We start from the raw sequence: 27127 nt of genomic DNA on the forward strand, positions 1-27127 counted from the left end.
TTGTACATAAAAGTTATGAACTGTTTATTAGATTTTTATAACCACCTCGTGTAGTTTGTACATAGTTATGAACTGTTTATTACAGATTTTTTATAACTACCTCGTGTAGTTTGTACATAAAGTTATGAACTGTTTATTAGAGATTTTTATAACTACCTCGTGTAGTTTGTACATAAAGTTATGAACTGTTTATTAGATTTTTTATAACTACCTCGTGTAGTTTGTACATAAAGTTATGAACTGTTTATTAGAGATTTTTTATAACTACTTCGTCTAGTTTGTACATAAAGTTATGAACTGTTTATTACAGATTTTTATAACTACCTCATGTAGTTTGTACATAAAGTTATGAACTGTTTATTAGATTTTTATAACTACCTCGTGTAGTTTGTACATAAAGTTATGAACTGTTTATTAGAGATTTTTGTAACTACCTCGTGTAGTTTGTACATAAAGTTATGAACTGTTTATTAGAGATTTTTGTAACTATCTCGTGTAGTTTGTACATAAAGTTATGAACTGTTTATTAGAGATTTTTGTAACTACCTCGTGTAGTTTGTACATAAAGTTATGAACTGTTTTCAGTGTTAATGTTTCAAAAACTTGTTACATTCTCTCTTTACATAGATTTACAAAGTTGTTTGCTCTTAAAATCAAGTCCAGCACAAAATTCGTACAAATACTTTATTCATTCTTTATGAAGAAATAAACTACACCAACAGACACAATATACCTACCTTAACTTAGGAGTTTGGTGTTACACTTAACTGATGTTGAACATCAACTTAGAAGAGTCAGATTACAACATATTTTGTTAGTATACTGAGTGGACTAAGATTGTTTTTAAAAACATTTTGATAAGAAGTACAAATGTGTTTGAAATTATTATCAGTAACCACGATAGATACATGTTTGAAGAATGTAGTGAACACATCTAATGAAAACAAGCAGTTTTTTGTTTCATCACAAGATCTTAACACTGTTATGAAACCTCTCAGATGTTATTACATTCATTCTGAAAAAACTAGTAGAAAACTTGAAATAAATAAATCATATTCTATAAGCAAAGGTGAAAAATATTACATCTAATATAACCAAGTAAATCATGTTTAAAAAGACTTCCCCCAGTACTACTGAACATTGTATAAACTCGTATGATTCAGTTTACATAAAATGAATCTTGAGACAAAATATTTTTAATAACTTCTGAGGAAGGAACTTACAGAATGTACTTGTAGTAAACACAAATCAAATAAGAGCATGTGACTCAGATACAAATTAAACTGTTTGTTTGCTTAAGATTTTTGCAGATACAAAATGTAACAACAATGCTTTCCAGTAAAACAGCACATCGTATTTTACTGTAATCTAATGAATCTCAGGTCAGATAAAAAAATTAAATACATGTGTTGTGAACAAGTTGAGATTAAAATATAGTTGCAGATCTTGCCACTTGGCTATTGGCTAGAAGTAACTGGAGATGGCGCTAGTTGTTCTGAAGAGCTTGTATCTCCTAGATCTCCACCCCCTTAAAGTAAAAACACAGCTGTTTAACAGTAATAGACAGGTTGAACTAAATGAATAGAAACAAGGAGTTGTCATCTAATAGATTATGTTGAATATTAATTATGAAAGTATTACTGATAAACATCAACAGAAATCCTACTAGCATAATGCACAGTTTTTCTTTATGTCTGCATAAAATATTAATGTCAAATAATGCATTAAACATACAAGAGATCACACTAAACGTCACTGTTTAACAAAAGCTAATGTGAAATGAAACATTACAATAAACGTAAAAACCTGACTGTTTAACAACAGCTGTATACACAACTCTGAACAACAGGAACATCCATTCCTGCCAGTCTCCACAATGGTTTTAGCAGAGTAGGAATTACTATTACCCAGAGACTTGTGGTGGACGACACTCATCACTACCCACCACGAGTCTAATGAAGATTCAATACTTGTATAAATGTTTTATATTACAAGTAATTTGAACTTATTACAAGTTTCTTACACTAGTGTAAATTCACATATCTTCATTACCATACCAGTCTAGAACTGGGAATTTCCACATAACATACTGTTAGTGTTTCAATGGTACACATCAAATAAAACTGTTGATAACATACTGTTAGTGTTTCAATGGTACACATCAAATAAAACTGTTGATAACATATTGTTAGTGTTTCAATGGTACACATCAAATAAAACTGTTGATAACATACTGTTAGTGTTTCAATGGTACACATCAAATAAAACTGTTGATAACATACTGTTAGTGTTTCAATGGTACACATCAAATAAAACTGTTGATAACATACTGTTAGTGTTTCAATGGTACACATCAAATAAAACTGTTGATAACATACTGTTAGTGTTTCAATGGTACACATCAAATAAAACTGTTGATAACATATTGTTAGTGTTTCAATGGTACACATCAAATAAAACTGTTGATAACATACTGTTAGTGTTTCAATGGTACACATCAAATAAAACTGTTGATAACATACTGTTAGTGTTTCAATGGTACACATCAAATAAAACTGTTGATAACATACTGTTAGTGTTTCAATGTTACTTGTGATTAACCTAGGATAACCCAACTCTATTACATGTGATTAATGTAGAATAACCCAACTTTGTTACTTGTGATTAACCCAGGATAACCCAACTCTATTACATGTGATTAATGTAGAATAACCCAACTTTGTTACTTGTGATTAACTTACAATAGCCTAATTTCTTTACTTTGCTTATGAAAACATAGTTACATGATTGTAAACATGTAGTATATATGTAAATATTATAAGTGTGTTAATATGTGCACCATCAAAGATAGGTTATATATTTGATTTATAATGTCTTTCAAAACTCAAGTGACAATTATTTGTTATTGTAACATTCCTTCATAATAACAAAATAGTTTACCTTGCAACTGGTTTGATGGTGGAAAAGGGCTAGTCACGGAGTTCTGGTCACCACTCATGGGTGGAAGAGGGTGTGACTGAGTAGGATTTGGATGGGGAGAACTTAAAGGTGGCATAGCTAGGAAAATAATAATTATTCTACATTAAAGATTTCCAAAACAAAACTGTTTTAAAACATTTGGTACTTTGTTCTTCAAAAATGTTGCCAGATGTAAAGAGTGTAAATACATAAACACAACTAAGCTGAGAGTCACAAAAAGTGCAGAGTCGATACAACATGGGTTAGATGTATAAACTCAGCTGTAACTTATGTAATAAAAAACGTTTGTAACATGTAAGAAAGGTACAAAAAGTTACAGCTGCTAATATTTGGAAAGCTCAAATTCAAAGACCCCAACATTAGTATGAAGCAGTACTTTCCAGGCTGTAGATATTTGGAGAAACAAGAGTCAGAGACACATACATATGTTTCTAGTTTCTGTGTGGTTTAAAACTTGTACAGTGACAGATGAATTTACTTATCTTACATCTATTTTGTTAGAGATACAAGTATAGCAAGAAGTTTATGAACAAAGCAGGCCTCTATTCTACAGACACACGCATCTATATAGTTATTTCAAAAACTCTGAAAGAAGCAAAATACCTAGTTTAAGAAATGTGAGGTTGTTGGAAGCAATAGTTGACAGTTCTACCAATACCAATAGCCCTAACATTTGCAACAGACATCAGTCAACCTCTACATTCCTTTCATTTTGTTCATTTGAAAACATGTAAAACAAAAAACAACAATTTACATGATTTTATCAACACATGTAAACCTTGAGTTTATAATGTCTTACCAACAGTGGCTTTTAGCAATAGTAACAAACCATGCTGGCTTTCTTTATGTATTGATACAGGTTCCATGTTCTAAGTCAGTAACAAACCATGCTGACTTTCAGTGATGTCGAGAAAACCCACTTGTAGAGAAATATATATGCAAAAACGGCTCGTTTGGGTTGAGAAAATATTTTACATAGAAGGTCGAAACGTTGTTCATGCTGACTTTCTTTATGTACTGATACTGGTTTCATGTTCTATGTCAGTAACAAACCATGCTGACTTTCTTTATGTATTGATACTGGTTCCACGTTCTATGTCAGTAACAAACCATGCTGACTTTCTTTATGTACTGATACTGGTTCCATGCTCTATGTCGGTAACAAACCATGCTGGCTTTCTTTATGTATTGATACTGGTTCCATGTTCTACGTCAGTAACAAACCATGCTGGCTTTCTTTATGTATTGATACTGGTTCCATGTTCTACGTCAGTAACAAACCATGCTTGCTTTCTTTATGTATTGATACTGGTTCCATGTTCTACGTCAGTAACAAACCATGCTGACTTTCTTTATGTATTGATACTGGTTCCATGTTCTATGTCAGTAACAAACCATGCTGACTTTCTTTATGTACTGATACTGGTTCCACGTTCTATGTCAGTAACAAACCATGCTGACTTTCTTTATGTACTGATACTGGTTCCATGTTCTATGTCAGAACAAACCATGCTTGCTTTCTTTATGTATTGATACTGGTTCCATGTTCTACGTCAGTAACAAACCATGCTGACTTTCTTTATGTATTGATACTGGCTCCATGTTCTACGTCAGTAACAAACCATGCTGACTTTCTTTATGTATTGATACTGGTTCCATGTTCTAAGTCAGTAACAAACCATGCTGACTTTCTTTATGTATTGATACTGGTTCCATGTTCTAAGTCAGTAACAAACCATGCTGACTTTCTTTATGTATTGATACTGGTTCCATGTTCTATGTCAGAACAAACCATGCTGACTTTCTTTATGTACTGATACTGGTTCCACGTTCTATGTCAGTAACAAACCATGCTGACTTTCTTTATGTACTGATACTGGTTCCATGTTCTACGTCAGTAACAAACCATGCTGACTTTCTTTATGTACTGATACTGGTTCCATGTTCAATGTCAGTAACAAACCATGCTGACTTTCTTTATGTACTGATACTGGTTCCATGTTCTACGTCAGTAACAAACCATGCTGACTTTCTTTATGTATTGATACTGGTTCCATCTTCTACGTCAGTAACAAACCATGCTGACTTTCTTTATGTATTGATACTGGTTCCATGTTCTATGTCAGAACAAACCATGCTTGCTTTCTTTATGTATTGATACTGGTTCCATGTTCTACGTCAGTAACAAACCATGCTGACTTTCTTTATGTACTGATACTGGTTCCATGTTCTACGTCAGTAACAAACCATGCTGACTTTCTTTATGTATTGATACTGGTTCCATGTTCTACGTCAGTAACAAACCATGCTGACTTTCTTTATGTATTGATACTGGTTCCATGTTCTACGTCAGTAACAAACCATGCTGATTTTCTTTATGTATTGATACTGGTTCCATGTTCTATGTCAGAACAAACCATGCTTGCTTTCTTTATGTATTGATACTGGTTCCATGTTCTACGTCAGTAACAAACCATGCTGACTTTCTTTATGTATTGATACTGGTTCCATGTTCTATGTCAGTAACAAACCATGCTGACTTTCTTTATGTACTGATACTGGTTCCACGTTCTATGTCAGTAACAAACCATGCTGACTTTCTTTATGTACTGATACTGGTTCCATGTTCTATGTCAGAACAAACCATGCTTGCTTTCTTTATGTATTGATACTGGTTCCATGTTCTCGTCAGTAACAAACCATGCTGACTTTCTTTATGTATTGATACTGGTTCCATGTTCTACGTCAGTAACAAACCATGCTGACTTTCTTTATGTATTGATACTGGTTCCATGTTCTAAGTCAGTAACAAACCATGCTGACTTTCTTTATGTATTGATACTGGTTCCATGTTCTATGTCAGAACAAACCATGCTGACTTTCTTTATGTACTGATACTGGTTCCACGTTCTATGTCAGTAACAAACCATGCTGACTTTCTTTATGTACTGATACTGGTTCCATGTTCTACGTCAGTAACAAACCATGCTGACTTTCTTTATGTACTGATACTGGTTCCATGTTCAATGTCAGTAACAAACCATGCTGACTTTCTTTATGTACTGATACTGGTTCCATGTTCTACGTCAGTAACAAACCATGCTGACTTTCTTTATGTATTGATACTGGTTCCATCTTCTCGTCAGTAACAAACCATGCTGACTTTCTTTATGTATTGATACTGGTTCCATGTTCTATGTCAGAACAAACCATGCTTGCTTTCTTTATGTATTGATACTGGTTCCATGTTCTACGTCAGTAACAAACCATGCTGACTTTCTTTATGTACTGATACTGGTTCCATGTTCTACGTCAGTAACAAACCATGCTGACTTTCTTTATGTATTGATACTGGTTCCATGTTCTACGTCAGTAACAAACCATGCTGATTTTCTTTATGTATTGATACTGGTTCCATGTTCTATGTCAGAACAAACCATGCTTGCTTTCTTTATGTATTGATACTGGTTCCATGTTCTACGTCAGTAACAAACCATGCTGACTTTCTTTATGTATTGATACTGGCTCCATGTTCTACGTCAGTAACAAACCATGCTGACTTTCTTTATGTATTGATACTGGTTCCATGTTCTACGTCAGTAACAAACCATGCTGACTTTCTTTATGTATTGATACTGGTTCCATGTTCTATGTCAGTAACAAACCATGCTGATTTTCTTTATGTATTGATACTGGTTCCATGTTCTATGTCAGAACAAACCATGCTTGCTTTCTTTATGTATTGATACTGGTTCCATGTTCTACGTCAGTAACAAACCATGCTGACTTTCTTTATGTACTGATACTGGTTCCATGTTCTACGTCAGTAACAAACCATGCTGACTTTCTTTATGTATTGATACTGGCTCCATGTTCTACGTCAGTAACAAACCATGCTGACTTTCTTTATGTATTGATACTGGTTCCATGTTCTAAGTCAGTAACAAACGATGTTCACTTTCTTTATGTATTGAAATTGAGAAATATTACATTGTAAATTAACTGGTGGAACAAGTAAAATGAGAAGTGTGACAATGTTAAATAGCTGATGGAAGTAATAAAATGAGAAGTGTTACACCGTAAAGTAACTGATGGAAGTAATAAAATGAGAAGTGTTACACCGTAAAGTAACTGATGGAAGTAATAAAATGAGAAGTGTTACACCGTAAAGTAACTGATGAAAGAAGTAAAATGAGAAGTGTTACACCGTAAATTAACTGATGAAAGAAGTAAAATAAGAAGTGTTACAATGTTAATTAGCTGATGGAAGGAGTAAAATGTTAATTAAGTGAAAAAGTGGTCAAGAGTTTTCTGAATATCAATACAAACTGCTTTCATGAAAATAAAGAACAGTAAAAAGTATCTAAAGTCATTGATATTTTGACAATCTTTCTGAAAGATGAGAACTTATCACCCTTGAAAAACTGAATAAAGTTTATCAAAATACTCACCTGTTAACTTTGAACAGAGATTGAATATCAAGGAGACTTCTCTATACAAAAAATACATCAAAGCTGTTTTATACTTAAAACAGATAATGTACAGGTAGTGGACAAAACAATGGAAATGTCAGGTAAATGAGGGTAACAAGTATTCACAGGTGTGACTCATCCATTAATAATAAAACTAACATCCCAGCTTGCATAGGGATAGGTAAAAAGTCATGGTTACCAGAAGAGATCTCAATGACTTTGAAACAGGTATGATTGTTGGGGTGTATTTAGAAGGAGCTCCAATGACCACAAAAACTCAACTTGCTGATGTTTCACAAGCAACAACGTTTCAGGTGACATAAGCATGTAACTCCAAACAAAAGGCATCACCAGCAAACTACAATGGAGGGAGGAAGCACACACACTAGGATCGTGATGTCTGCCAGTCAATTTAAACTACAAGGCACAACAGATGAGAAAAAGTAGCTCAATTGACAGCAAACTTCAACCTGGGGTGAGAGCAGCTTGTCTAATCAAAAGAGGCTGCCAAGAACTCCATAGAACAGGATCCCATAATGGAGTTACAATACATAAACTACTGATCACACCTGTCAGTGGCCTGTTGCTCATCCAATGGTGTAAAAGAGCTCATGCTTTAAGCTACTTAGTGAAGAAATGTGATATAGTCAGCTGAACTGTCCTTTACAATGTTTTTGACAAATGGATGAGTGCACATGCGACACCAACCTAAAGAACTCTATTAGCCTTAGTGCTTGATCACAACAATGATGGGTTTTAATGTTTCCGTATTGGGCTGGGCACACTCGTACCTTAACAAGGCAAGGTTAATGCCAATAGTTAGATAATGATACTGAGTATCTTCACCCAGGTTAACACCAATAGTTATGTAATGGAACTGAGTGATTATCTTCACCCAGGTTAATGCCAATAGTTAGATAATGATACTGAGTATCTTCACCCAGTTTAACACCAATAGTTATGTAATGGAACTGAGTGATTATCTTCACCCAGGTTAATTCCAGTAGTTACATAATGATACTGAGTATCTTCACCCAGTTTAACACCAATAGTTATGTAATGGAACTGAGTGATTATCTTCACCCAGGTTAATGCCAATAGTTAGATAATGATACTGAGTATCTTCACCCAGGTTAACACCAATAGTTATGTAATGGAACTGAGTGATTATCTTCACCCAGGTTAATGCCAATAGTTAGATAATGATACTGAGTATCTTCACCCAGTTTAACACCAATAGTTATGTAATGGAACTGAGTGATTATCTTCACCCAGGTTAATTCCAGTAGTTACATAATGATACTGAGTATCTTCACCCAGTTTAACACCAATAGTTATGTAATGGAACTGAGTGATTATCTTCACCCAGGTTAATTCCAGTAGTTACATAATGATACTGAGTATCTTCACCCAGTTTAACACCAACAGTTACGTAATGGAACTGAGTTATTATTTTTACCCCATATTACAAAATTTATGTCCTGTAGAGATAGATGTCAATCAAGGTTGACAATACCATGGTCCACAGAACACAAGTAACTGCCTGATGGTTTGAGGAACATGGCACTGATGTTATCCATACGTCATGGCCTTCTTGGTCACCAATCTAAACCTAATTGAGTATGTACAAGATATTCTGGAGACAATGTTTATCAACTAGGCATGAGATGATTGACTTTCTTGTGGAAGTGTGGTGTTGTATTACTCCTGCTAGTATACTATATGTAACAGTGTATGGGCTGTACTGACCACACATGGTGGCCCATATCCTATTATGGGACTTTAGGTTGGTGTTTCCATTCTTCTGGTCACTACCTGTAGCTTACAATAAAAAAATTATAAACATTTGACAAAGAACTATTACATTTCAAGAATATCTTTACAAAATCATAAATGAAATAAATGCTAAATAAACTATGGTACCGAAATTTTATTTACTTAAAACATTATTTATTGATATTAAGTCCGCTTTTAATGTAGATTATTCATTGAAAAGTCTTTCTAAACAATTATTCTTTTCTTTTTACTTATCTATATTTTATCATTATAAACTATAAAAGAACTCATGAGTTAAGTAAACACAATATTTTAATATTAACATTTTAAACATGCTTTCTTTAGTCTTGCTGTTAAAACACACAATAAACATTTTTTACACACAATTTAACAAAAACTGAAATACAAGTTCTTGGCAAGCAGTATTATTCAGAGTAACAGCTCATGCATCTGTTAACTCTGGTGGATAAATATGACCATCTACACTAATTAGGAAAACACAGGACGAGTGCAGAAACTGTTATCAGGAAAAACTTGGACAGAAAACTCTTACTGAGATTGTGACCAGGTTCAGGACTGCAGTGCAGAGAGAAGGAGAAAGAAAAGAAAGAAGACCAGTTAGTGGATGGAAAAAATCAAACTTATGGACAATTACAGGCAAGAGTGTCTTGAAAGTATACCTAGCTAAATTTGACATGCTGGTGTCATCAGTTTTTAAATAAAGATACTAAAAGACAAGTACATAACTAGAAATCAGGCAGAGATTAAAACAGTTTATTACAACTATAGGAACACAATCTAGCCAATAATTATTATCCACTTTCTAAATCAAAAACTCGTGCCTGTAATTGTCAACAATTATATGACACAGGGTAAAACAATGGCTCATAATGTAAAAAATAAATTGCAATACCTTAATTAGTGTCATAAGATGAAACATTAACTTAAAAAAGTTACATGGATGTAGGGAAAAACTGTACAATAAAAGACAGTTTGAAAAGCATTTACAGCTAAAAGATTGTACCATGCAACAAACAGTTAAACTATGTTACGATGAAAGTACAATTTAAAATTGTGTTTAAAACAAAGTTAATTTAATTCACTTGTATATTACTGAGGTGTTAGACTTTGGGAAATAATAACACAATAATAATTTGTAGACAGAAATCTGTCTCATGATGCAACAGAATTACATGCCACATGACATGACTACGTTTTTATTAATATTGTATCATTACAAAACAAACACCTGCCATACATAGTAAAGGAGCCACAGATGTGACTGTCAGTCTCTTGATAACACAACACTATAAAATCAATTTCTATACAATATAACAAAGTAGTTACACCATGTGACTGTCAGTCTCTTGATAACACAACACTATAAAATCAATTTCTATACGATATAACAAAGTAGTTACACCATGTGACTGTCAGTTTCTTGATAACATACATATGCAAAACCAACATCTGTCTGATAAAGCAATAGCCACATGCTGTGACCGTTGGTCTCTTGATAATGTAGAGCTACAAAACTAACATCTGATACAATGAACTACACGACGTAACATGGAGCTATAAAACAAACATCTGTACAATATAACAAAGACACTGTGTGATGTTACTGACAGTTTCACAATAACACTAAGGTACAAAACCAACATCTGAATGATATAGCAAGAGCTAAACGTTGTAACTGTTCATTTCTTTGTGATGTATACAGCATGATCTGATACCTATACAACATTTAGTTTTTAATGTCCACTCATAATAATACATACTATTGAGTATCTCTGGTATACCTCTACTCTTTCGTCTCTGGCATTCTGTGCATAATAATACATACTATTGAGTATCTCTGGTATACCTCTACTCTCTCATCTCTGGCATTCTGTGCATAATAATACATACTATTGAGTATCTCTGGTATACCTCTACTCTCTCGTCTCTGGCATTCTGTGCATAATAATACATACTATTGAGTATCTCTGGTATACCTCTACTCTTTCGTCTCTGACATTCTGTGGACAGTGACGTTAAACAGTACAAGTTAGAGCAGTGATTACCTTATTAATAACAGAAAGTCAAGTGTCCAATAACACTAATTATTTAAGAATAATAGTAAGCAATAAAAAATAGACAAACAGTCAAAATAAACAAGTTGCCTCCATTAGTTACTCCACAATAAGTGTGTGGTCAGCAATGATGTCAACAGATGTCACAATTTAGGTTGTAAGTTATTACTGATAAACAATGTTCCAATTAATATTTCAGTACTTTTTATAGCAGTGAAATTCATACTACTTAAAAAACTACATTAATTAAACAAGAAGAGAATTTTAAACTCTAGCAGGTTAAAACTTAGAACCTTTAAAAATTTATCTACATACTTCTAGACAACTTCTCAGTAATTTGAACAGCTAAGTATAATTTTGATTTCTTCATTTTGGAAGACAGATCTAACAAAACATGAACTGTACACAATTTATATCAAGAAGAAAGAAACAGTAATGTACCATATTTATTCTAGTTAAAGACTTGAGAATCCACTTTACTCTTACCTGGGGTATGTGGTCCTGATGCTGGAGGTATGTTACTTGGGATTGGATGACGATAACCACCCCCTGGAGGCATATGATGGGGAATGTCATGAGGATATGAGGGCTGACCAGATACTGGTTGAGGGCCATGATGGGGCAGAAATGGCCAGTGACATTCATAGGATGAGGCCTTTGGAGCTGATATGAAGGAGCCATGTTTGGAGCCATCTGAGGAGGATGTGGAACTCCTTGTGGAGGTACACTAGTATTGGGATACTGGGGAGCATTTACATTGGATGAAATTGTTGGAACGGAAGTAGAAGACTGTGGAGGGATACTTGGGCTTGGAGATGTAACTGGTATTTGCTGGGAAGTTGCAGGAGGGACATGTAAAGGAGGTGGCTGGTTTAGCAAAGGTGGTGCAGATGTAGTATTAAGGGTTGCAGAAGGTGGACCTACAAGTTGGGAGGCAGTTGCAGGGGTGGGAGCTTGTACTTGTTGCTGAGGTGGCTGGGGCCCTTGAGGAATGTTAGGGGTTGAGCCGGGAGTCGAGGCCTGAGACACGAAAGCATATCTCGTGTGCTGAAAGGGGGGTCGCAAATGGCTCGATAACTGACCTGCCAGGGTACTTGCTGGCTCAGCCCCATGACCAGAGTCGCCATGAGCTGACCCTCCTTGTTGTGAGGCTAACATGGCATGAGCCTGTTGTCTGGCCCGGAACTCTGCTGCTCGAAGCTGTTCCATGTGAAACTGTTGTCGCTCTTGAATCAACTGTTGCCGTTGGTACTCCAACTGAAACAAAAGTTCAATTACTTTAAAATAATAACATAATACCCACTAACTGTACTCAGTTTAATTACTTCAGAATATGAACATAATACCCAGTAATTGTGTTCAGCTTGATTACTTCAGAATATGAACATAATACCCACTAACAGGAACAGTTTCTGTGTTATATCTTAAAATCATTAAAACAGTTAGTGTTTTAACTAGCATCACCAGTTACTAACTTTTCCAACTATAGGAAGACATTACATTCAAACTTACGGTTTCTCGTTCTCTGTCCATTATGGCTTCCAGCTCCTCAAAGTGCCTTAATTTGATTTCTAGTTTCTTCATTTGGGTTTCGACCAACAGTGCCACTAAGGACTTGATCTTCCTCTCTTCAACTGATGCTAGATGCTAAGGTGGGGAAGAAATCCAGTATACTTGATTATAAGTCACTCTGAGTACCTTAGTAAACTAAAGACATGGAAATGTGCTTTATGATATATAAAACTAATAACTCTTTAAAGCATATAATTCCATAACTGTCTTAATGCTTCAGAGCAAGGAAAAAAGAAAATTATTTACTGTTCTACACTTATATAAAAAAAAACAAAAACAGCCATGAACATTCTTCTATGTTTATTACCTCTGCCAAACAAGGTGAGTGAGGTTACATTACACTCATGAGTGTGTATTTGTCAGCAAGACTTCTCAACAATGGTTGAATGGATCTGTACAAAAGTTGTACACATGTGGACTACTGCCCAACTTAGAATTGATTAGGCTCTGGATGGGTCATGTATTGTTGGTTTTATTGTTTTGTCTGTAATTTAAATTTGATGCAAAGCTACACAAGGGCTATCTGCACTAGTCATTTCTTATTTAGATGAGTAAGACTAGATAGAAGGTAGCTAGTTGTCACCACCCATGACCAACTATTGGGCTACTCTTTTACCAATGAATAGTGAGATTGACCATCACATTATAATGCCCCCATGGCTAAAAGGGCGAGAATGTTTGGTGAGACGAGGATTTGAATCTGTAACCTTCGGATTACAGATTCGAGTGCCTTACCCACTTGGCCTTCTTGGTTTTATTAGACACGTGATAATCCTTAAAACGCGTTTTTGGTTTCATTACACACGTGATTATCCTCACAACGTGTTTTTGGTTTCATTACACACATGATTATCCTCACAGTGTTTTTGGTTTTATTAAAAAACTGAAGAAACTTGACTAAAACTAAATCATTTAATGGCACTTGTTTTAGTGTATACTGGGTTACCTTATGTAAAAACATAAATCATCTGATGACGCTATAGCAGCTTACCTTAGCTTTAACAGCTGCCGCTCCCAGAGCTGCAGCAGCTGCTGTAGAAAGCTGGAAGTCCTTAACTAGACGATCTCTGTCTGTCTCCGGTGTTTTGTCTTGGACCTCCATGTCTTTTTTCTTGTCGTCCTCAGTTATACTGCTTTTACTTTCTTCGCCATCTTCATTAATTGTGTTATCCTCTGCCTTTTTCTCATCACTACTATCTTCTGCACTTTTATCTATGTCCATTGAATCTGTCTGTATGTACAAGAAACCATGAAAATAACTCTTCATATGTACTATTATAGCTGTATGTACACAAATTATTAACTTTAATTCTTCACAAGGGACATTATAGTTGTATATATACAAGTTACAAACTTTAGTTCCCCATATGTGGTATAACTGTATACTAATAAGCTGTTAATTCTCCACATAATGACATTATAATTGTATATACACAAACTATTTACTTCAATTATATTATATTATACGTCCCCATGGCTGATAAGGCGAGCATGTTTAGTGTGACAGGGTTTCAAACCCTCAACCCTAAGATTATGAGCCAAGAGTCCTAACAAGCTGGCCATGCCAGGCCTTTAATAAAATGAAAAAAATATTTGTGAATATATTAAGCACATGTTTTGGATAGTCATTATACAAAGTAATTTTTATATTAAGATTAAAAATACTTTTCTTCATGCAAAAAACCTCAAATTTCTTTTATTTAATCTCTAAAAAACATTTTGTTTTTATTAAAACTTCATGTTTTATCTTCTCTACTGTCTTTTGAAGGTTGGTCAAAATGACCAACTTTGCTACCACCAAAAAGAATCTAAATCACCCCTTTTCTCTTTCTTTCTCCAGTGTCATTTTTACTAACATATACAGTTGAAACAAAAATTACATAAATATTATATTCATTTTGTCTTACTAAAATGTTAATTTTTCACCAAAGCATAAGTAAAAACTGGTTTATCTATACTAAGAGTGTAATTAGTTTTTGATAACATTATAAATTTATGCTAAAATTGTGCACAGACAATTAAAACAATTGTATTTCAACATAACAAAAAACATTAAACAGGAGGGAATCCCAACAGCCACAGCAGTTCAGATCCTTTTAGGTAGAATTAGAGTAAACTAGTCTACAATATCCTATTTCTTTTTTTATTAGGTATATTTCTATGCATTAGTAATAGTAATACTGAGCATGGTGCACATGTATCACCCATCTAATTTTATTAGCTATTGGGATCTCTAGCACCTTATCTTCAAAGTGAAATTCTATTATGAAGGATTAGAGTAAATTAATCTATGAAACCTTGTAATTGGTCAAAAACATCAATCAAAGAAATCTGACCTCCTAAGTTGAAAACTGTTATTAGATTTCAAACCCTGATGGCGTTATGAGCTACAACGCCATAGCTAGAAAATTACATTAGCTTTGTAGCAAACTAGCCTTAGCTGTTTGCTTGATACACTAGAAAGAACTCAGCTAAGTGAACATGACCCACAAACAACAACTGGGACAACCATCTAAACAAACAATGTTACTAAATTTGCTGGATTCCTTTAAATGTAGTAACATGTTTAGTATCTTTGTTTTGTCAGAAGAAACCTTACTGAGAGACCTTTCACATATTCCAATAAAAATGTATGTCATTCATAGCCTTAAATAGGATACATGAGATACCTTTTCTTGTTCTAATTTATCTCTCTTCAACTCTAGACTCTGTTCATCTTCCTGTCGACTTGAGACATCATCTTTTTGTTCTTTTTCTGCTCTCTCTTCTCCATCTTCTCCTACAGAAAATAATTAAAACAGTATCTTATTAACAAATAAACAAGACAGTTCTGTACTAGTCAACTTGAAATACAGAAATGATACTTAGACATTTGCTTGATTATATTTATAACCTAATATGTGCACTAGTTAAGTTTAAAACTTCTAAATGAAATATGTGACGATTTCATCATCGAAATAATACATTTACAAAATGTTCAATTGTTCAATTTTACGTTAAAAGTTTTATAATCTGTTCTCAGCCTGAAAACTTTGATCTATCTACAAAGTTCATGGTTTGTAATAGAAGTTTTTACAGATTTTATTCTAGTTGTAAAGACTTACTTTAAAGAGCTTACTTTTAAGTAATTGTGAAAACAGCCTACAGCCATGAGAATAATCTTGTCTTAAAACACAATTCTGAAAACAGCCTACAGCCATGAGAATAATCTTGTCTTAAAACACAATTCTGAATACTCATACTAAAATAAATCCATATTCTGCTAACAACATTTCTTTATAAATAGTAGATGTCTAAACTACTAGTGAAAGAAAACTATATCACACTACAGCCAGAATGGCCAGAAACTCTGCTAAGAGGGTTAGGGTAGTAAATAAAGTTAAACAAAAGAAACCACAGAACTATAGAGGTGAGAGACTACTCACAAACACAGACACACAAAAAATGGACTGGAAAATGGCCAACAACTGACCCGCTTCTTTCAGACAGGACAATGATTCCACATGTTTTGGTTGTTTTATACAATGGACTCACTACATTTGGACAGAATAATAGTCCAACATTCCCTTGTCATTTTAGATAACTGACCCACTAGTTTCAGTTAGGACAATAGACTCTGGCTATTTTAAACAATGGGCTCACTACATTTGGACAGGACAACAGTCCCACATGTAACTTTAGATGAGTAACTTCATGTAGAAACATTTCTTACTTCACAAAAAGATCAGGTAGGTTATTCCTTTGTTTTCACCTCAAGTTGACCAAGATTTGAAATCTGCACCATTTCAAAAGTAAACTCTGAAGGTGAAAAAAAGTTGAGATGTTTGTCTAGTTAGACAAATCTCTATACACAACACTTTTAAGTGAAACACTCATATACTGGAAGTCAATACATAAATGTCATTCTAAATCTCATTTATGTTGCTTAAATAACCATGTGAGTAAACAAATTTTTTCTGAAGTATTCAGTTTGAACCTGATACTTTCAGCTCACCTTCTTTCTCACCAGTACCTGCAATTCCTGTAACAGAAAGTCCAGCCTTTGGATCAGCATTCCCATCTGTAGCAGCTGCTTCAACATTTCGTATATGAGCATCCAAGAGAGCTGATGGAACTTCATCTTTAATCTTTGCAAATTCCTCTGATGCAAAGAAAAAAAATCAATCAGGGAAGGACATCCTTATATATGAATATTTAACTAGCCTGAGACAGAAAGACACACTGAAAGAACCACATAAACACAAATGTACTGTACATAAAACAGACAGACATAATACAGAACCAGGACAACACAGCTTCACAACATTCTCTCTATCACTGGTCTTCAGCTTCACACTAATTTCAAGTAGTGATATATAGTTATACACAACATTATCTAACAGTGATATACAGTTTTATACCACATTATCTAACAGTGGTATACAGTTTTATACTACATTATCTAACAGTGATATACAGTTTTATACCACATTATCTAACAGTGATATACAGTTTTATACCACATTATCTAACAGTGATATATAGTTATACACATTATCTAACAGTGATATATAGTTATACACATTATCTAACAGTGATATATAGTTATAAACAACATTATCTAACAGTGATATACAGTTTTATACTACATTATCTAACAGTGATATATAGTTATAAACAACATTATCTAACAGTGATATACAGTTTTATACTACATTATCTAACAGTGATATACAGTTACAAACAACATTATCTAACAGTGATATACAGTTACAAACAACATTATCTAACAGTGATATATAGTTTTATACTACATTATCTAACAGTGACATAGTTTTATACTACATTATCCAACAGTGAGATATAGTTTTATACTACATTATCCAACAGTGATATATAGTTTTATACTACATTATCCAACAGTGATATATAGTTTTATACTACATTATCTAACAGTGACATATAGTTTTATACTACATTATTTAACAGTGACATATAGTTTTATACCACATTATCTAAAAGTGACATATAGTTTTATACAACATTATCTAACAGTGACATACAGTTTTATACTACATTATCTAACAGTGATATACAGTTTTATACTACATTATCTAACAGTGATATACAGTTTTATACAACATTATCTAACAGTGATATACAGTTTTATACAACATTATCTAACAGTGATATATAGTTTTATACTACATTATCTAACAGTGACATACAGTTTTATACTACATTATCTAACAGTGATATACAGTTTTACACTACATTATCTAACAGTGCATATAATTTTATACTACATTATCTAACAGTGATATATAGTTTTACACTACATTATCTAACAGTGATATATAGTTTTATATACAACATTATCTAACAGTGATATATAGTTTTACACTACATTATCCAACAGTGATATATAGTTTTACACTACATTATCTAACAGTGATATATAGTTTTACACTACATTATCTAACAGTGATATATAGTTTTATACTACATTATCTAACAGTGATATACAGTTTTATACTACATTATCTAACAGTGGTATACAGTTTTATACTACATTATCTAACAGTGATATATAGTTTTACACTACATTATCTAACAGTGATATACAGTTTCATACTACATTATCTAACAGTGATATACAGTTTTACACTACATTATCTAACAGTGATATACAGTTTTACACTACATTATCTAACAGTGATATATAGTTTTATACTACATTATCTAACAGTGATATACAGTTTTATACTACATTATCTAACAGTGGTATACAGTTTTATACTACATTATCTAACAGTGATATACAGTTTTATACTACATTATCTAACAGTGGTATACAGTTTTATACTACATTATCTAACAGTGGTATACAGTTTTATACTACATTATCTAACAGTGATATACAGTTTTATACTACATTATCTAACAGTGATATACAGTTTTATACTACATTATCTAACAGTGGTATACAGTTTTATACTACATTATCTAACAGTGATATATAGTTTTATACTACATTATCTAACAGTGATATACAGTTTTATACTACATTATCTAACAGTGATATACAGTTTTATACTACATTATCTAACAGTGATATACAGTTTTATACTACATTATCTAACAGTGATATATAGTTTTATACTACACTGTCTAACAGTGATATATAGTTTTACACTACATTATCTAACAGTGGTATACAGTTTTATACTACATTATCTAACAGTGGTATACAGTTTTACACTACATTATCTAACAGTGGTATACAGTTTTACACTACATTATCTAACAGTGGTATACAGTTTTATACTACATTATCTAACAGTGGTATATAGTTTTATACTACATTATCTAACAGTGGTATACAGTTTTACACTACATTATCTAACAGTGGTATACAGTTTTACACTACATTATCTAACAGTGGTATACAGTTTTATACTACATTATCTAACAGTGGTATACAGTTTTACACTACATTATCTAACAGTGGTATACAGTTTTACACTACATTATCTAACAGTGGTATACAGTTTTATACTACATTATCTAACAGTGATATATAGTTTTATACTACATTATCTAACAGTGGTATATAGTTTTATACTACATTATCTAACAGTGGTATATAGTTTTATACTACATTATCTAACAGTGGTATATAGTTTTATACTACATTATCTAACAGTGATATATAGTTTTATATACTACATTATCTAACAGTGGTATATAGTTTTATACTACATTATCTAACAGTGGGATATAGTTTTATATACAACATTATCTAATAGTGATATATAGTTTTACACTACACTGTCTAACAGTGATATATAGTTTTATACTACATTATCTAACAGTGGTATATAGTTTTATACTACATTATCTAACAGTGATATATAGTTTTATACTACATTATCTAACAGTGGTATATAGTTTTATACTACATTATCTAACAGTGATATATAGTTTTATATACTACATTATCTAACAGTGATATACAGTTTTATGCTACATTATCTAACAGTGGTATATAGTTTTACACTACATTATCTACCAGTTATATTTAGTTTTCTATATATATTCTGTATTGGTGGTCTCTTCACACAAAGTTCTTTAGTATTTAATATGCAGTGACAATGATCACCTTGCACATGTAATCTTTAGGTTATCCGTCACTTTTATAAAGAATTTATCTTAGTAAATGTCTCTGTCACAGATATACTACAGGCAAAGAGTTATTTCACATTTAATTCCTACCTATCTGTTTAAAATGTAAACAAAACTCACCCATGGCAGCCTTAGCAGCTGCTGAGGAAACACGAGGGTCAACGACTGAAGCTAAGAATGCCACAGTAGACATAATTGGATTTCCAGCCTTAGAAAATGGAATGGGTTGATAAGCCAATGGCCCTATAGAGAAATATTTTCAATTAGTGTAATATATGTGTATAATCCAGTTCATATTTCTGCATTTTTTTTCACAAAAAGACTGACAAACAAGCCTTTAACAGTTACACATATAATTAAACTAGTAAAACTAAAACACTTTGTATCTGTCAACATGAGAAAACCAATGTAAAAATGCTAAGCAAGTTTTCCTGAGATCTAAAACTGGCCCTTCACATCTCACCTAAAGCTCCCCCACCACAAGCAGGGTCCTCCAAGTAAGGATCTTCAATTGGTAATCTCAGGAAGTGGAGGATACACTCGTCCTGGGTACGACTGCCGACATGTTCGCACACCTTGTTCCAGTCATCCTTGTACATCTCCAAGGCTTCTAACAGGAGCAAAGTTTCTTGTTCTGTCCATTCTCGGGAAATGGTTGCTGCTGCTTTGTTCTGTGAATGAAACATTACTACCACATTTCAGACTTCCTTTACATTTACAAATTCTAATATTTATAAAACATCTCATCTGCCAACATTCCAGTAATTAAGTTATCAGTTATACTGAGTACCTTAAGACTTGCATGCTCTTCCAAAGTTACATTACATTTAATAGCCTAAAAATATCTGCAAATCACTTGGTAATAACAAGGGAAAAAAACCTAATGTCTGAAAACCATTTTTGGTATTTAATTATTTGACTTGTAATGTTATTGAAGGTATATCTTAAATTGGAAATTTAATTAAATTGTGAAAATTACTGTAATAATCTTAAATGAAATAAATGTTAAGTAAATAAAAATGTTTCATTCAATTATGTACCTTCATGTATGCATTCTTCTTTGCATACTGGTCAAGCCTCAAGCCAAAATTGTCACCAATGGGAGGTGTTGATGTTTTTTCTTCTGATTTGGTGTCACCGTTTTCTTTATTTTTATCTAAGTTCAGCATTTGCTGAGCTGCACTTGGCTAAGGAAGTATGAGAATAGTATTTACTACACATTGACTTATTTAATACAACATTACAGTACAATCACATACTACACATTGATGTATTTATTACCTTACAGTACAATCACATACTACACATTGATGTATTTATTACCTTACAGTACAATCACATACTTACTACACACTGATATGTTCACTTCAACTGTACAGTACAAGGATTCTACACACTGCACACTGATGTGTTTAATACAAGGATCATATACACTGCACACTGATGTGTTTAATACAAGGATCATATACACTGCATACTGATGTGTTTAATACAAGGATCATATACACTGCATACTGATGTGTTCAATACAAGGATTATATACACTGCACACTGATGTGTTTAATACAATGATTATATACACTGCACACTGATGTGTTTAATGCAAGGATTATATACACTGCACACTGATGTGTTTAATACAAGGATCATATACACTGCATACTGATGTGTTTAATACAAGGATCATATACACTGCATACTGATGTGTTCAATACAAGGATTATATACACTGCACACTGATGTGTTTAATACAATGATTATATACACTGCACACTGATGTGTTTAATGCAAGGATTATATACACTGCACACTGATGTGTTTAATGCAAGGATTACATACACTGCACACTGATGTGTTTAATGCAAGGATTACATACACTGCACACTGATGTGTTTAATGCAAGGATTATATACACTGCGTACTGATGTGTTTAATACAAGGATTATATACACTGCACACTGATGTGTTTAATACAAGGATTATATACACAACATACCAATGTGTTTAATACAAGGATTATATACACTGCACACTGATGTGTTTAATGCAAGGATTATATACACTGCACACTGATGTGTTTAATACAAGGATTATACACACAACATACCAATGTGTTTAATACAAGGATTATACACACAACATACCAATGTGTTTAATACAAAGATTATACACACAACATACTGATGTGTTTACAAAACTGTACAGTACTAGGCTATCTGCACCAAACAACCAATTAAAAAAAGTAAAATTAATATCATTATCAAATAAATCAAAGTAAATACCAAAGAAAATTAAAAAAGCAGGTAAAAACTTAAGTGCATCCTATCCAGGAAAACTTCTACCTTCCAATCCTTATGAAAACAAGACAGCCAAAGGGCAACAGAAGGTTTGATCTGGAAAACCTTGTTACCACACTGGTCATTCAAAGTTGACTGCCAGCTAGCGTGAAGCCAAACCTTGAACACAGGACTGTAGTCTTAGTCTTTGTATATAGGACAGGCATGCAGTAATAGTACCACAGCAAAAGGACTTAGCTGTGGTGTCACCGAGTTCATTCCCTCAAATACTGATATTGTCTAGTATCCAGAAAAACTAGATGGTAATGTAAGATAGAGAAAAATGGGCCAGTTGTTAATGAATATTGACAAAACTTGACATGAAGTAATTCTAAGACCAGTACTGTAATGTATAGCTTCTGTGTGATACCAGGGCAAGAGAAATGACATATAACTCTGTACTGAACACAAAAGCTGTAGAGGGGTTCCTGTTAGCAACCACCAAGCCACAACAAACCATGGCAGAGTCCACAGAATCACCTGTTTAAATGGAAATAGATGTATAGTAAACAGAAGATGGCACTTCTAATTGGAAGTATCCATCTTCCTCAGACAACTAAAAAAAAAGTAACAGGTGGTGATGTTAATAAGCTATTATGAGGACAGTGAATGACAGAACCAATGTGGCCAGTTGCATGGGGATACAAACCATAAACAATGAAATTGCAAACCATCCATTCTGAAAGAGCATACTCCACTGATGAAGAAAGACAACTCCAGGTGGAATGCTGTGGTAAGGATTGAAGCTTGATAATATAATGCACAAAACTGCAAATGACAGAAATGAAGAAGAGGTTTATGGGACTCAATGTACAAACTCTAGATTAGGGAAGTGCAGAAAGCCCCCATGCACAGCAAAAGCCCCAGATCATGAATGGGGAAAAAAGATTTTCAAGGCTGTTGTCCAGGTATAACTACAAACCCACAGTCCAGTTTGGATTGAATGAGGGCATGATAGATCTTGAGCACAGAATATTGATGTGCTCCCTAAGAGGTGGAAGAAAAAACACAGAGGATGTATCAGGATTCTCATACACTTTATGCTTATCTGCTCAATGTGAGAAACAAAAGTAAGATTATGGTCAAGAATAAGCACAAGAACTATGCTGCAGGGACCAGAGGAAGAACAGCATCACTGATAATGAGCTTGAGATCGGATGTAAACCCCACTGTTAGCAAAAGTGCATGCACACGTTTTTGGAGAAAGGTAAAACTGTTTTCTGTGGTCCACTTCCACAAGAGATTGAGTACATTTTGAAACTGCTACTCAACAAACACCATGTTCAATTACCAACATGTCATCAGCATAGAAGCTGTTTGCAACAGTAATAAAATGTTGCACACTGATAGCATTAATCTTGATACACAGGCCTTAGGGACTTGGAATCATCTGTCTATTGAAAGGTTATGAATAAATATGGGTAGATGTCCAAGCAACCCAGGAGAAGAGGTTCCACAAAATGATGTATCTTCATAAGATATCATAGAAGTCAGGAGGAATGTTTAAGTGATTGTAGATTCATATCAAATCAGTGGTCCATGACAGAACACGGTTAACAGAACCAACACTGGGAGGGTGAGAGGTTGGTTGCTTGATTTAAGAAACTAAACAAGATGAGCATTAACCATCCTCTCAAAGATCTCACAGAGACAGCTAGTGAAAGCACTTGGACAATAATTAGAAATCTTTGGATCTAATTTGGTACTTTCCTACCAAACTCAGTTTACACTTTCATAATGGGTTAAGCAGAATCTACCCAGCTCATAACCACTAAAGTATCCATAACAGTATTTATACTATGATTTTTTAGTAATGTATGCATATGTTTACAAAGTTTTGCAGATTATTAGTAAACACAACAAGGCATTTGTAAAACAAAAATAATTAAGTATTAAGACATTTCAATTAAAGGTCTTCTCATAAATTTTTCTCAGAATGTTGATCAAGCAATATGCAGAGTAATTTTCATTTTAAGATTGAAAATACTTTTCACATGTTAAATTTTATACAACCTCTAAATAGTTACCAAATGTTTTTTAAGAAAAACTTTATAATTTATCTGTTATTTCACTATGAAATTGGACACTTTGACCAATCTTGTAACTACTATAAAAAAAATTAGGAAATACAAATTATTTTTTCTTTCTAGATTGACTACAGATTACAACTGGAAAATAAAATTACTTAATTTGAAATTATCATAAATTATACATTAATATATATTTATTACATTGACCTTTCAGCCATTGCTGGCTAAGATAGAAGTCACAATGATATGGCACATGCATTCCTCTTATTGTATCTAAGAACATAAAACTGACCTTTAGTCTTTACAAGGTGGGTTGGTTGGTTTGGTGTTTTATGGTGCAAAGCAACAAGGCTATCTACACTAAACATCCGTTAAAAAGTTAAAATTATAGTAAAATTAATAAAAGTAAATTAAGGTAAAACAAAAAAGTTTAATTTTTGAATTAAAAATATAAATAACATTAAATCCAATTTTTACATCTAGTCTTCAGTGGTAAGAGAAAAACTACAGTTACACAAGTTGTAAAGGACTTTCTGTAACATAACTGTAATTATCATAACTTACCAGGAAGACTAACAGGTAAGTTCAATAACTACTGTTAGTCACCTAAAGTTGGCCTTTCCAGTCCTGGTTTTGAGTTATTTGACATTATGGCCATTTTCAGAAAGTAAAGTAATACAAGTTTTAAAAGACTTGTAGCAAAATTTTAATTATAACTTGCCAGGTTAACTAATGGGTAGTTCAAACATCAGAGTTACACAGCTGAAGTTGGCCTTTCCAGTCCTGGTTTTGAGTTATTTAATGTTATGGCCATTTTTTAATTTGAAATCAAACTAGATGTACTTTGATTCTTAAAAGGCAATCATATTAAAAAAGGTCTAATGTATAAATTAAAAAACCTTGAATAGCATTAAAATGATTAATGGCCTTTAAGAAACTAAAAACATTTCTAATGTAGACAGTGTCACTATCACTAATAACACTGTTTAACTTTACAGATAAACCTAGGGACAGAACATGTTTAAAATGATGCTGTTGTTGAGAGTCATAATGATGACAAGAAAGTACAATATGACTTATTGTGATCTGAGTGTTACACAAACTACACACTGGTGCATCAGTTCCAGATAAAAGAAAATGATGAGTTAAAAAACTGTGACCAATGCGTAGTCTAGTTAAAACAACTTCCTCTTTCTGAACCTCACGGAAGCAAGATGGCTAGAGTCCAATATAGGGTTTTATTTGGAAAAGCTTGTTTTTGCAAGTAGCAGAAACCTGAATACAGGACCATTGTCCATGATGGAACAGGCACAGAGGTGATAATGCCAGAGCAGACACATTTAGCTGCAGTGTCGGCAAGCTCGTTCCTGTGAATACCAACATGGCCCGGTATACAGGAAAATTGGATAGAAGTAGATGTTAAAGAGAAATGAGATAATCAGATTTGAATATTGGCAAGAACAGGGTGTGAACTAATGTGAAGTGATTCTAGGGCCAGTCGAGTACTAAGCAAGTCAGTATAACTAGTAAAATTTGAGTACTGCTTAGCTTCTATGTGAACAGGGCAAGAAAAATGGCGTACAGTTCAGTAGTGAACACAGAAGCTGAAGAGGGAATTCTTTGAGCAACCATTGAACCACAACAAACCACGACAGAACCCACACAGTCACCTGATTTTGAACCATTTGTATAAACAGGAATGGAAGGATGGTTTGAAAGATGTTCAGTAAATAAAAGAAGGTACTTCCAATCAGGAGTATCTGCTTTTCTCAGATGACTTAAAGATAGGTCACATTTGAAGACTATAACAAGCCATGGTGGGATGGGCCTTTACAAAGTGAATTGTCTTAATTGTGTTTTAGAGGACTAGTATATTATAAACTGGCTTTTGATTGGTTATTCACATGTAGAATTCAGTGTATACAAGATCTGTTTCCAAAAATGAAAGGAGATGAGTAAGGGAGAAGATACTGTGTTTGATTTAGTACATTAGTGATATCTCATCATATGGAAAAGATAGGAAGTTTTATTTTATATTTTAGCTTTTAAATATCGGTACTTTGTTTCTAATTTATATAAAACTACAGACTTTATATTTTCACATAAGAAAAAACAATTTGAACCAGTGCTGCATTCAATATACCATGTGACACAAAAATCGATGACTATACTTTCTTTAAGTATCTATTTCTGAATTAAGAAATTAAATGATGTGTGTTATGAAAATATGAATTAGAATCTATAGTTTGATAGCAAACCCAATGAAATAATAGCTGAATAAAATATTGAATGTGAGTCAGCAAATGGGATAACATGGCCTTGACGTGCAAAAATGGGCTCGATTAAACTGACTGACCACTTGATCTCACTTTAATTTCTTTACAGATCAAATACTTCTAACTTTTAATATAGTGTTTATATCTCCATAATATTTGGCAGTCTTTCAGTAAACAGTATAAGTCTTTCACATACAAAAAATAATACTTTTTGTGAAGTGTTTTAATAAAGTAAAAGAAGATTTGTCCATGAATACAGAGTATTTGATTTGAACAGCATATGTGCAAGCTAATTTTGATGTTAAGATTAAAAATACTTTTTCTCATCTGAAGGGGAAAGTGAAGGAGAACAGGCAAACAAATCAACAGACACAAAAGACTGACTATGTATATGAAAACATGTAAAAGAACCAGTGCTGAAAATAGGATGTGATCCAATAGCACAGA

At 33.2% G+C, this 27127-nt stretch overlaps 1 protein-coding gene across 7 annotated transcripts in view; it reads right to left on the reverse strand.

The window, feature by feature from the left end:
* Nucleotides 1-670: 670 nt before the first annotated feature.
* LOC143240685 (SWI/SNF complex subunit SMARCC2-like) overlaps nt 671-27127 on the reverse strand; it is a 90869-nt gene continuing 64412 nt past the window's right edge. For 3 of the 7 annotated variants that reach the window (XM_076483527.1, XM_076483526.1, XM_076483528.1), the window contains exons 16-25: nt 21079-21225; nt 20502-20709; nt 20159-20281; nt 16869-17015; nt 15544-15653; nt 13866-14105; nt 12815-12949; nt 12385-12559; nt 2941-3057; nt 671-1528 (exon numbers count right to left, since the gene is read on the reverse strand). In XM_076483527.1, coding sequence (XP_076339642.1) covers nt 1458-1528; nt 2941-3057; nt 12385-12559; nt 12815-12949; nt 13866-14105; nt 15544-15653; nt 16869-17015; nt 20159-20281; nt 20502-20709; nt 21079-21225 — 1473 coding nt within the window. In that variant the 3' untranslated portion in view covers nt 671-1457. Of the gene's footprint in view, nt 1529-2940; nt 3058-11788; nt 12560-12814; nt 12950-13865; nt 14106-15543; nt 15654-16868; nt 17016-20158; nt 20282-20501; nt 20710-21078; nt 21226-27127 lie in introns of all 7 variants that reach the window. The other 4 variants (XM_076483523.1, XM_076483522.1, XM_076483524.1 and 1 more) reach the window with 2 other exon arrangements.

Source organism: Tachypleus tridentatus, chromosome 13 (genome assembly GCF_004210375.1).
Source record: "Tachypleus tridentatus isolate NWPU-2018 chromosome 13, ASM421037v1, whole genome shotgun sequence".
NCBI lineage: Eukaryota > Metazoa > Arthropoda > Merostomata > Xiphosura > Limulidae > Tachypleus > Tachypleus tridentatus.